The sequence below is a fragment of the Atta cephalotes genome, assembly GCF_000143395.1.
Source record: "Atta cephalotes unplaced genomic scaffold scaffold00039, whole genome shotgun sequence".
Classification (NCBI taxonomy): Eukaryota; Metazoa; Arthropoda; class Insecta; order Hymenoptera; family Formicidae; genus Atta; species Atta cephalotes.
Window position 1 is genome coordinate 2,397,620 of NW_012130103.1, and position 13,196 is coordinate 2,410,815.

Here is a 13,196-nt window from a genome sequence, read left to right on the forward strand (position 1 = left end):
AGTAGTATCGGAGGGACGTTCTTTCATTTATAATAAATAACTTCATACATAAATATATTTTATAAATATTGATAAATACGTATATCTATTCTCTTATAAAAATATAAGCTACGTAACTTCTTATATAAATTCAATATAACAAATAGAAAATATTAGAAAACATATAAAAAAAGGTATAAAAAAATGCGAACAATAAACCTAGAATCTGAATTATAAATGGAAGAATTTTAATTAAAAAAAAAGCTGATTTGTACTGCACTTGTTAAAATTTCATATAACAATCTTATCTAGCAGGTCGCCTTCAACATACACATTGCATTATTTGGCGACTGGCCAGTCAGAAAACAATTGGATCACGGGTAACGGTCCCGCTTTGGTAAATGAACCTTGATTCGTCGTTTATACCTGCGTGGTGAACGCGACGCTACCCGAAATTCAAATGGTAGATCGTAACAGCGGCAGATACAACAGCTTGGAAATTTAAACCAATCGCTAAAAATACCACGACACTCGTTGTTGGGATCATAAGCCAACAGCCGATGCAGCCGATACTGCTGTTCGCATCTGCATCCATCTCGGCAGTGCATTTGCTTGTTCTCGTATCTGTAACAAAATTGGAAATTTAAAAAATGGTAATAAGAATATAATAACGAAGAAGACTTTAACACGTTTTAATTTTGTTTTATTTCTCTCAATCAAGAATATAAATTAAATTATATGAACATTTGTTTCCCTTTTTTTTAAATTTTTTAATCGCTTATGTTAATATTTCTTATTTAGGAATGACAGTACTTACGTGCATTTCTCCCAATGGACATATTGCTCGAAGGGATACAGATTGAGGAGAGCCAAAAGCTCACCACGAGTATTATTGGCCCAGTATGGTGCTACTACTTCTTCCTTAACGGGACAGGCGTTCCTGCACAAAATGATTCGATAAGTTCTCTCAAATTTCAATTGTACTTTATATACTTTTTGCTCTCCTTCATTAAGAGAAATTTATACTAGTTTTGTATAATCTCCATTTTTATATCTTTAATTAAAATTTCTTTTTATTTTAGTTTGATATTTTAATTTAATACTTCAGTTTATTACAAAAAACTTATGAAATGTACGATTATTGTACTCACGTTCCTATAAACTTTAGCACTGGCTGCTCTTTCTGATCTTTCTCTGCAACATCCTGATAAAGCTGTCCTCCAGTATTCGTCGATGCTTCAACGACGCCCGATGGCCGATATTCAGGACGTGGTCTGAATTGTTGCTGTTGTTCATAACTTGCCGCGGTTATTAACTCTTCATGCATTGTTGTCTTCGTTGCGTCATCAAGCACTTCTTCCTTGTCATCTTCCTTCTCTTTCTCTTCTTTGATCTGCTCCTGATTAACCAGTAATTCCATGGGAACACCCGTTGTCGTTTCGACTAGTTGCATAATATATGTTGTGTTCTCTTCGGTTATCATTTTTTCTAAATACGCTTCTATTTCTGGTGCTTCTAAGTCGTCATTGGTCTTATCGTTCTGCCCTGGAATCTCATTGATGCTGAAGTTTTGTTCTTTGACAATCTGGGCCACTGTAATGCTCGGCGGTGCTATCGTTGTCGTCGTGCTATTCACTGCACGATTGCTATCAGTAACCTTGGCAGTGATATTTGAAAATTTTGGAGAAGTTGACACTGTTGAAGTTTCAGTCTTGATTTCCTCCGTGCTCATAACGGTGGCGGCAGTAAACGAGGGCGTTATTGAGGACGATGTATGCGTAACGAAAGTTGTAGCGCTAGTTGACGTCGAAGACAAAGTTGTAGAGGTAGTAATCGTATTCGGGATGGTTGAACTGGTAGTCCGTTCGGTAGGCCTGAAATGTGGCCTGGTGTACTCGCTGAGCTTCGAGAACTTAGTCATTTGCTTGATGATAGGATCATTGAAAGAGCGACCGGTAACGCGACCTCCATTCTCGCCTTCATTAGCTTTCGGCCAATCGTCGTCAATGAATTCGTAATCATTGTCATATTGAAATTTTCTGAAAATCATAATACGCAATTAATTCATAAATTTGTTGCGATTTATTAAGAGAATGTAATCAGTGATCCCAAAAACTTTCATATATTAAGGATCAATAACATATATTTTTAAAAAATTTGTGCAATAAAAAATTGAAACATTTTAAAACATCTGAAATTTTTTGAAAATTAAAGCGAAAAGCGGATAATAATAAAATATCATCGAAAGGAACTGCGAGAAAGCTACCTCAGATCGTCGGTAAAATGATGATGATGATACTCGTCATACTTTAGCTCAATATCGTTCTCTTCGAATTCCGCTCGGAGGATGTTGATATAATTCTCATCGCCATACATGCGTCTCATCAATCCCTGATTCTGTTGTACAAATTGACGTACTGCGTGCCTGTGAACAAACAACGGAAGCATAATTCTGTACTGATAAGTTGGATAAGACATACAATGCAAATCTTTTTTAGATTCAAGTTTTAAGAGTATATAAAAACTAATATCTTTCATTTCAAGCAACAATCGAAAGAAAACAATTGAGACAATTAAATCGAAACGAAATCTCATATTTACGATACCAAGATATATCAATTTATATAATATTAAAATATTCGATATTTTAAAAACTGGAGAAAACGGAGAAGGAAATTTCAAGATTAACCGCTGCCCTCAAATTTTAAATTTTGATCAGGATACTTTTGACCCACTTTGATTTGTTTGATTGGACGACTGACAACATCAAAACTTTCGCCACGGACAAATCAAACACGCGCGTGAGTGTACGAATGTACGGGCGGGCGAAAGTCTGGAGGAGAGTTTGATCAGAAGAGATGAAGCGCAAATGAACAAAGTACCAAGGATAAGAGCTACCAGCGATCGTGCACCAATTCTGTCGGCCAAAGTCACAGGGTAAATCTTCATGATGTGAGCGTTTCGTGCGCGAGTACGGCTTGCTGCAGGCCGAAGAGGCGTCATATCCAAACGTGCTCGGTCCGCCGCCACCACCGCCGCCGCACTGGCATCTCGTCAGCTGCAATGCAATCACCTACGACAAAAAAAATCAACTACGTAATGGATGTCTTCTATTATCTGATCGAGCCTTTAATTTCCCGAGAAAAAGTAATTGGACGAACGAGCAATAGATGGAAAAGATTAATAAATGATCTAATATAGAAGTATTCGAAGCTTTAAAGATCATTAAAATTTACGTTGAGCTTCTTTCTTATTTCTTTTTATCTTTAGTTATGTTTTGATATTAATTATGCATATATGTACATAGATTCCATATAGAAGCAAGAATTATTATTACTTAATAAAAATATCATTCTCCTACAAAGATGTACAAAAGTTATAGCATTGCATATTGCAATAATATTGCAGATTTTGCTGCAAATTCTGTGCTTTATGGATTGTATAATATATTATGATAATCTTTAAATCGTTAAGAAATCCTTCGTGACACATCTTCACCACTTGTCATATCGTCATGCCTGAGCGCGCGAAATGCTCTGTGATTAGAGAATTTTAATGACTATTAATTTAAAAACTATTACAGAATCTCGACATTTTTGTATTAGAACTTTTCGTTTCAAAATGATATCAGGAATCTATTGACGGATGATACGGGAAATCTAAGATCCTATATATGTATATATGTATATATATATATATATTGTTAATCAAAATATCTATATTAATATGATAAAGTTATTTTACAAAATCATAATCTTTGAGAAATAAGCTGAAAGCGTCATTAAATATATGTATATATATCGCTTTCACAACGTGCAATGTATATGTATTGCTTTTCTTTTGTGTTGCGCAATATTTAATTTTTTTGATATTACAAATTACAAATAATAAAAAATGTAATAATAATCTTTAATGTTTTTTCTTACAATCAAAAAAATTGTGCTTTATTCGTTCTTTATATACACAGGATGGCTCATTTTAATTATATCTCCACCCTAAGATTTTTTCCTATGCATTTTACGAAAAAATGTGTTAAAACAAAGTTGTTTTATATTAACAAAAAGCATACATATCATAGCTCGAAATCGATTTGATTCTCCTCAAAATATATAGTTAAACATTTATAGTTAAAAATTTAAGAGACATATTTTTAAATATCTTATATATCCTTTTTTTTTAAAGGAGCTTGAAGGAATAAAACAATCTCTTAAAGCTATAAATTAAACATTTCTATTAAATTCTAATCAATATTGTTGAAATGATAAGATTACATACAAAAATATTTTAGACAGAACTTTTATTTTTTTACAATTTATAATTATTTAGTTTTTCAAAAATTAAAATTTTTGAAATATCCTTATTCTATTAACATTTTTGTAAAATTATATTTCTTCCATGAATCTGTTTTCATTAATAGAATATCAAGGAAAATCAAATCGGTTCGAACAGTGATATACAAGGCTGGGCACGTTTTTGAAATATTTTTATTTTCAAAAGCAAATTTTCTCGATTCTCAAAAATTAAATATAACAATTTTTAAATCAAATAAATATGTATTATTTTCTCTTTCAATTTATTTATTTCTTATGAAGAAATTATACGACATTCTGGTTCATTCGGGTTCAGGAAATAAGGATCTCAGATAGCACAAAAAGAATTCAGTCGTATATCATCAATTTCGAATTCATTTGCAAAAAGAATTCTTTTTAGAATTATTCAGAAAAAGAATTCTTTTTGTGTCTAAAAATGAATTCTAAATTAATGACATAACAACTGAATTCTTTTTTAATTCTTTTTAAACACTTTTTGTGCTACCTGGGATATCTTCACCATTCATTCACCACTCACCTGAAGAACGAAAGGCACAATTGCTTTCATAACTCGCGGAGATCTTGACTCGCTAGTCCACTGGCTGGATTACACTCGCGTGTAATTCGTGACAAGCGACAACTAATTAACGTTTAAACTACTCGCGTGCCCCGCACTCACGCGTGGTCACTCAGATAGAGAAGAACAACAGCAGCAGCAGCTATCGGCCTCATTGATGACTTGAACGCGAGGTAGAAGACATGCGACAGAAACGTCGGAGGGAAGCTACATGACAGACGGCATACACCTGCCTACCTCGTGCAAGCAGGACGCTTTCATTACTGTCCGTAATCAGCCGCGGCCCGGTCGACCGTCCGCCCATGCGACGAGGCGACCCGTGGCGATGCTCTTCATGTGGAAGAAAAAGTGTAGCCCGCCAGCGTGTACGGGAGAAAAGATGCTATACATGCGGCAGTGGCGGCTAACTATCTCACCTCACCTAAGTCCTGACTCTTCATTAGATTTCCAGTTGAACAGAATGCGATTGCGATCGTTTGGACTTTTGCAGAAGCGATCCGAAAATGAGAGGTCTTGTTTAAATAATTGCGATCAAAAAAGAGATTAGTTTTTGTTGTTATGATGATAATGCACAATCTCTTTAAAGGTATACCAACTTCTATTTTTTATATTTTTTATGAAAGAAACAAAGGATCTTTTCTCGATTAAAAATAGAAAAATTTGCGATTGCAGAATTGCCCTTCGAGCTCCGTGTATCTTCGTATGACTACCGAATAGTACTTTGTACTCAGCTGCCCAGCTGAATATTCGGCCCTGGACGAAAGGAGAGTCCACGGAAAAGACGTGAAATGAAGAGAGGACGAAGGAGGAAGGATCGAGAGAGCGAGACTTTGTTGAGTAGGTCACATCGATGGATACCGTTATAGTTGCCGCCGCTGATCTGTGTCACGGGGACCCTGCCAATGACGTAGTCTGGGTGCCAACTTAGGTAATACTGAAACAGAGAGAATCGCGTACCTCAAGCGGAGCAACATGTGTTATCTTCAAAATTTGGAAAATCCATTAGGAATGTCTTAAGATTGCCAATTTATATCTCGTGCGAAAAAAAAACCTCCTTTAAAACCTCTTCCAGCACTTCTAGGATCTGGAAGGGAAGACTCATCGGGATAGTTTTGCAGTCCCATAGACGACATCGTTTATTATCATCGCGCGATGCGTGATCAGCGTACTCAGATGATGACGAGATCGGTGATATTTGCTTTATGTTAAAGAGAAAAAGTCTACGCCACTGAACAAGCATCTCTATACAAAAAGATATACGCTGGGATGGTCATAAATAGCGATTTAAGGTTTACGGCGAGACCCACCGCGCGCGCGCGAACACGCAAGTTATACCTAAGCGGTCTACTGACCTCAAAAGCACTGTCACTGGACAAGTGACTCTTTCACTGAATTTCCTCGCTTTTGAAGGCATCGTGTTGCTGCTCACGCCTTTTCTGTATGTTTCGCTTTTGAACGCTTCTCGACCGAATAATAGGTCGATACTCGATGAATCGAGATCCTAGATTTTGTTTAGAGAACTTTATGACGGATATTTGGAAATTATCTTAAAATTTCGAAGACATCTTGAAGAATCAAAAATTTTTACGTTCGATTGTCTTATAACATTTCAGATATTGTTAAATATATATATATTTTTTTTAAAACCACATTATGTAGAATCGTTTTTAGTGTAATTTCGATTGATACAGTTTAGAATACAGTTCAGATAATAACACGTAAACAAAAAGAAGAGTTACTCCTATAGCACAAAGTTGCATAAAAGTTGCAGTAATATTGCTGCAACATTGTAGCGATATTGCAGAGATTTTGCAGCGATATTGCTGCAAATTCTGTGCTGTATGAGTAAGATCGAATAAGTGATAAAATCGATATATCAATAACAAATATAATGCATACATAATATTACGTTTAACATTTCTAATACGCAATTTTATCTATTTGTTCAAAATTTTATATAATTAATATTAATAGGCAAAAGTCTAATATATGCGCTCATATACGACACAATATGGGAGAGACCGAGGCTTATTAGTGTAAGAAGCAAGTTGGCATTACGTTTTGTTTATGTATTTATGGTGAAAAAACAATGAAAAAGTTTACTACAAAGTATATCTTTGGCCGTGTTTGGATTTTCATCTGGATGTGCTCTCGGATGTCGATTATTGTTTAATGTTCGGTAAACAAGAAAGTTGAAATGATATTTGGCACTTAAATGGGAATCTGAACACAGCTTTTATAATATAAGTATTTTTCCCTAAATTCTATTAAATTAAACAAGTATTATAATAAAAAAAAGAGAAAAATCTGATTCAAAGAGGCAAGTAAATTTTTTTAGCATTTCATCATTTTGTATTATAATGTTCTTCAATTTAAGAATGTAAATCTAACATTAAGTAATTATTATTAATTAAAAAAAAAGTTTATGTTATTATGCGACATGTTATTTCGAGTAATATAACAGTTTGTTATAATAAAATGATTAAAATCAGACGTAGTGAGATATGTATAATAGTGAGATGCGCTGGCTCACATTTAAAAAAGTTAACTTGCTTAAGGAATCTTTCCATTCATTAAGAGAGTACAAAATCGATGTTTTAAAATTATATTTTTTAAATTATATATGTATAGAATTAAGTTCTAAAGGTTTTGAAAAAAAATATGTTTTTGAGATAATGGACATTTTCTGAGAAGTTTCGCGAGACGAAAATCGAATAAGGTTACATTCACACAACTTGCATAGCCACATAAACATATGCATAAAGAAAATTATCCAATCGTATTTCTCCTATAAAGATGTACGTAAAATGTAATTGGATAATTTTCTTTATGCAAACGTTTATGCGGTTTGCAAATTTGTGTGGATATCCTAAGTCCTCCTAGCGGAGGGCTAATAGCCGAGGGTATTGCGCTCATTTCATGAAACCGGTTTGTAATCTATAATTATGTTAGGATTCTTAGGATTAGTTGAAGGAACCGAAATAAACTTTATTTACTTCTAATAGCCGTTTTACGCTGCACATGCATAATACTTATATAATTGTTGTATGCATATTAGAAAATTAATTTAAAACTTTAAAGCCGTTTTCCCCAAACTATGTTTACAAAATCATGAAAAACTCTCCTGAAAAAAGCTTTGCCGATCGAAATTTTGCATAATTATTATGGATATTTCTATCCAGTTTACGAACCACAATCTGTTTCAATCCTTTGACTTTTTTTTGAAAAAGTGTTAAAAAATTCTGAAAATGAAAACATGATTTTTGTTTTACTATCATTTTATTAAATTTCATTATTTTGATCCAAATGCTACTTTAATACTTCATTACTAATGTATTGATTAAAAATATTTTAATTATAAGACTGTCGAGATTGTAAATTTTCCGCGATATTATTCTTATGCAGAAAAGTGGATCAAAAAAATAAGGGATAGAGTCATTTTATTTCTGAAATCCATAAACAAAATTTCTTTTTAAAACAAATAAAAAATTTTATCTTAATCAATTGTATATATTAGTTTCACTCTATTCACTTTTAAAAAACAGTCAGTTTTTAGGCTTTTAAATGACAGAAAGAGCTTAATGAAACTCTGATGGAATCATTAAGATTCAAAGCAATACATCTTCATTCATAATACATAAAAAAAATGTACATAAATATTCATAGAACGATAGCATTTTAATTAGACGTTAGACGTAGAAGGTCAAAAATTGCCGCGAATGTTTCGAAACATTTTTTGATTGGTTGTTTTGATCAATTATAATAAAATTCTTTCTTCCGATTGGTTAATCAAATGCTTCGAAGCATTTGTAATGGCAACTCGACCACACCCTAAGTCTAATTTTAAGAACTTTGTTTCTTCATATGTAATCTATTAGTAGTCTCGAATTTTCCCTAATAGCACAGATCTCCAAGAGAAGTTCCAAAGAATATTCAGAGGATTTCTACGTTCTAAGAACGTTTACCAGAACGTCCCTCGAAGTGTGCTATTCGGATTATATAAGTACAGATTGCAGAGCTTTTGTATTAAGGAAATATCAACAAAGACTTAAAAGCAAAAACCAGTCACATTAAAGAATCACTGGTATTCATAGTTCATTTTTATTTTAAGACCGTCTATAATGTCTTAAGATGCTAATGCGGCTTTCTGATTGGTCCATGAAATCTTAGGAATGTACTTAAGACGATATTAAATATAAAATCCGACTATGAATATATCGGCTATTGAGCTCTCCATTGATCAATTTTCTCAACCAATGGCTGTATTCAGCAGACTCAACAGTTGAGTGCTCGTTGCTATTGATGTATTTTTTCTAGACTGTGTTCCAAAGTTTACTGTCATACTGAAAATCTATAGTTTTTCGTTACGTCCTATAGATTTTTAGTACTAGCAGTAAAATTTGGAACTCAGCTCTAAAATGCTGATTGGATGATCTAAAAGAATAACAGCGAACGCTCACTCAATTGTTGAATCGGCTGAAAGTAGCCAATGGCTAAATCAAAAATTGCTTTAAAGCATTTGTAGCATCGCGTATCCAAAAGCACGCTTTTATCAAGAAAAATTGCGTTCTGAATACGGGAGAATACTATAAGTTCGGTAACCTATATGAATCTTAATAGATCCGTGATTGCTGAAGTTTCAATAAATAAACAGATACATCCACTGTCAACATCAAGGTTGAAATTGCATTGCTAGGTTAGATCTCAGGTTTCGTGATCTGTAACAGTTTTTGGTCTACAAGTATGCTATAAGAAGGAACCTACAGTTATATTGAATGTAATCTGTCATAACATTATTATATTTTGACAAGAAACAGCTGAGTGAACTAAAGTAACTTACGAAATTATTATAGATCGCTATTTCTATTACACTGCAGACAAACAAGAATCTCTCTTTTTAAATGAAAAAATGTCAGCTCTACTCTTTTATACTTTATTTTATTTTCTGATGTCCGGATGTATCATCTATCCACCTACAGAATTTGTCTCAGCGGGATTAACCGTTAAAGATGTCTTTGCGAATTGGCTTGGCAGTGAAAATGAATTTTTTATACAGTATCACATCAGGAGGAGTGTAGCCACATTACTTTTACACTCTGCACTGCCTCTAGGTAATAAACACGTTTTTTCTCTAATTATATCCAGTCATCTGCTTTCACTTTTACAAACATTTACAGCATACGATTTTTTCGTACAGGCTATGTTTTAGGACTGTTTTTCTTCAATCACATAGATCCTGGAAAACTGTTGTTAGTCGATGGAAATTACCTTGGGCCATTGATTGTTCTTTGTGTCACCATTGCTCCACTTTACATTCTGAATAAGGTTCTTGAATGGTCTGCACATAATTGGGCCACACATCCTATAGCACAAAATCTATCTGTGTATAGTAATAATAATACACCATGGACGGCTGTTGCCTCGGATATTAATACAGAATATCGAAGGTTCATTCAAATAGCTAGCTTATACTTAGGAATTTAAATCACACGCATACCTATTGTAAGTACACTTAGTATTTATACTAAAATAAAATTTTATTTTAGAATAGATAAAATTGTTATTGTCACAAATAGCGTAACTCGTGTCGTAGCGACGGACAATTGGATCATTAAAATCACGCCTTATAAATTGCAAGTGGCACATCAAAGTGACGCGACTTTAGTTGTGAATAAAAGCGACGTCCATTTCATGTCACCGACAACAAGAGATCAAGTTCAGTTTATCAATATACAGGTATAACAATAATTCATAAATCACTTCCAGTTGTACTGACTCAGTGATCCATATCATTTTCTAGGTAAAACCTATGCGAGCTATGGCACAGGAATTTGATATAAGATTAAATGCGTTGGATTTCAAGGATTTGCAAGATAAAGTTTCACGGCCGATTGCTATACTGCACAATATAACATTCCATAGAACCTTGCTTGATAGATTTATCGATATTTTTAAAGAAGAGGTCAATAAAAACCCATTCTATGATACTGCCGAGGTATCAAGTAACATACTGTCATCATCTCAATTATCAATAATTATTTTGTTTTTTTTCTCTAATCTGTTTGCCTTCAATTATTAATTTGTACTTATATAGGAGTTAAATCAATGTATTGGATGTATGCAAGCATTGTCGAATGTAAAATTAAATAGATTATGCAGCAGTGCCGATACTAGAGATCTTGACGATTGCACGACGTGTTATTGCCGTCCAATGTGGTGTATAGAATGTATGGCGAAATGGTTGGTACCTTTTATTGTTATTGTTCTTGATTATTAAGTTAAATTATGTATTCAGATAATATTTTTAATTATTATTATTATTATTACTTGAACAGGTTTGCCTCGAGACAAGACGAGAATGCACCAGAAACGTGGCTGTCCTCCAAATGTACCTGTCCTCTGTGCAGAGCACGATTCTGTGTTTTAGATGTGTGTCTTGTAAGAAATTCTAGCAATTAATATATAAATAATGAGCATTATTTTGAACTATTCTTATGAAATAATGTTTATTTGTACCAATTTTAATACAATTGTTAAAAGAATAATATCTAAGATTCATTTAGATGAATATTTTTTTTACATGAAAAAATATATTGGTCTTATAAAAAGTTCAATCATTACATACAAATTAATGGATAAGTCACTTTTGTGAGATTACTAATTAGTAAAATAAAAATCAATTTATTTTACTATCACAAAAACTGATAAACATCAAACATTATGTTTAACATATTATAAAGTTTAACATATTATAAAGATACATACAAAGATTACTATTTTAATAATAATAAATATCTGCTGAAGCAGTAATTTATGAAAAGTTGTTTACTGATTTGTCTCATGTTTCATTGTATAACAACTGTATGTATGTTTTGTATATACAATGATAACTCGACAATATATATTTTACATAAAATAAATTATTTACAGAAAATTCAAAGTGTCATGAGTCTAGGTGCGATATTCATTGCCATTAATTCCTGGAAAAGTAACTTCGCCGCATACGGTAGTCTAATTTGTGCAATTTGCGTCTTGTTTTTACAACCTTTGCATTCGAAAGTATTATTCCGCAAATTTGCTATAGCAATTAAACCACAAAAATTACATATGTGAATTCTATATGGATCCGATACTTCGAACAAACGTTCTCGTAGAAATTGCGCTGCGCCGTGAGAAATTTGGCAATCTCGTTCCATCTCTCCGAAACGAAGTCCACCATCCCTAAATAAATATACAAGCATGTGTGTATATATATATATATATATGCGTGTGCGTGCGCGCGCGCGCGCGCGCGCGTGTGTGTGTGTGTGTGTGTGCACGTGCGTGCGTGTCATAAGTTTAACTTTTTTTATATTAAAGTTAACAGTCTTGAAAATTTAATTTACGAGGGACATGTCACAACTGAAACTAATTTGATTCTCCTTGAAATATGTTATTAAACACACAAATATAAGAGATACGTATTTTTTTATATGCTCATATTTAACTCATATTTAACGGGTAAAACACCCTTTAGAAAAAAAAAATGGTATTTCTCTTTCGAATCGAATATCGGAAGTATGAAAAATGGAAAATTTTTTATCAAAAGTATTTAATGAAAAAAATATTTTATTATAGTATTTTGAAAAGTTTTCGAGATAAACTACGAAAATATGTACTAAAAAATGGAGGGATTTGTTTAAAAAATTCTAAATGACCTTGACACTCAAGGTTAAACTAATGATATCATCTTATATCTCCCTCGAAGTCACAAAATTTTTGTTTGAAATATTTTTCGATTTAATACAGTATTTCTAAAATATTTGAATGGAGCTTTTAAAATGAGATACTTTATGTAATAATTTAAATATAACCAATTGCAGACTACGTTTAGATAGTCCTCTCCTTTCTTTCCGCGGAAGCGTTCCGTTTGATCACGTTACAATTGATCACAACCACTCACAACAGCCGGTATCTAAAGTTTTTCTGTTGTATGAGCGCTGTGAGTGGTCAATTGCAACGTGATTAAAGGAGCCCACTCATCACCTGTGAATATTCGTGAGTGTTCATCAGTGCTCACTAACACTACCGCAACTCATGGACATGTAATCATTTAAACGTAGTCTATAATTGACCATATTTAAACCATTGTTATTTCAAAATTATTGCTTAAAACAAAAATTTACAAATAATCTTTTTACTTAATTTTCCGAGAATTTTCTTGCTATAGTATTGAGTCACGAATTTTGGAGTATCCTGTGTACGTGCATATATATATATATATATATATATATATATATATATATATATATACTATACATATATATATATATATATATAGTATAAGTAGT

The 13,196-nt window shown here is 32.8% G+C and overlaps 3 protein-coding genes across 3 annotated transcripts in view; 1 reads left to right on the top strand and 2 right to left on the bottom strand.

Moving 5' to 3' along the window:
- Window positions 1-353: 353 nt before the first annotated feature.
- On the bottom strand, window positions 354-4,857 carry LOC105622037. Its single transcript, XM_012203471.1, has 6 exons — window positions 4,828-4,857; window positions 2,862-3,052; window positions 2,246-2,404; window positions 1,131-2,018; window positions 797-919; window positions 354-603 (listed from the first exon to the last, which is right to left on the bottom strand). The coding sequence occupies exons 1-6, from the start codon at window positions 4,855-4,857 to the stop codon at window positions 354-356; spliced, it is 1,641 nt and encodes a 546-aa protein (XP_012058861.1).
- A 4,918-nt stretch (window positions 4,858-9,775) lies between these two features.
- LOC105622095 (E3 ubiquitin-protein ligase TM129) lies at window positions 9,776-11,325 on the top strand. Its single transcript, XM_012203528.1, has 6 exons — window positions 9,776-9,977; window positions 10,064-10,313; window positions 10,413-10,602; window positions 10,667-10,861; window positions 10,961-11,106; window positions 11,202-11,325. The coding sequence occupies exons 1-6, from the start codon at window positions 9,776-9,778 to the stop codon at window positions 11,323-11,325; spliced, it is 1,107 nt and encodes a 368-aa protein (XP_012058918.1).
- Window positions 11,326-11,801: 476 nt separating this feature from the next.
- LOC105622040 (DNA-directed RNA polymerase II subunit RPB2) overlaps window positions 11,802-13,196 on the bottom strand; it is a 7,149-nt gene continuing 5,754 nt past the window's right edge. Inside the window, exon 7 of the mRNA XM_012203475.1 lies at window positions 11,802-12,087. Coding sequence (XP_012058865.1) covers window positions 11,802-12,087 — 286 coding nt within the window. The remainder of the gene's footprint in view (window positions 12,088-13,196) is intronic.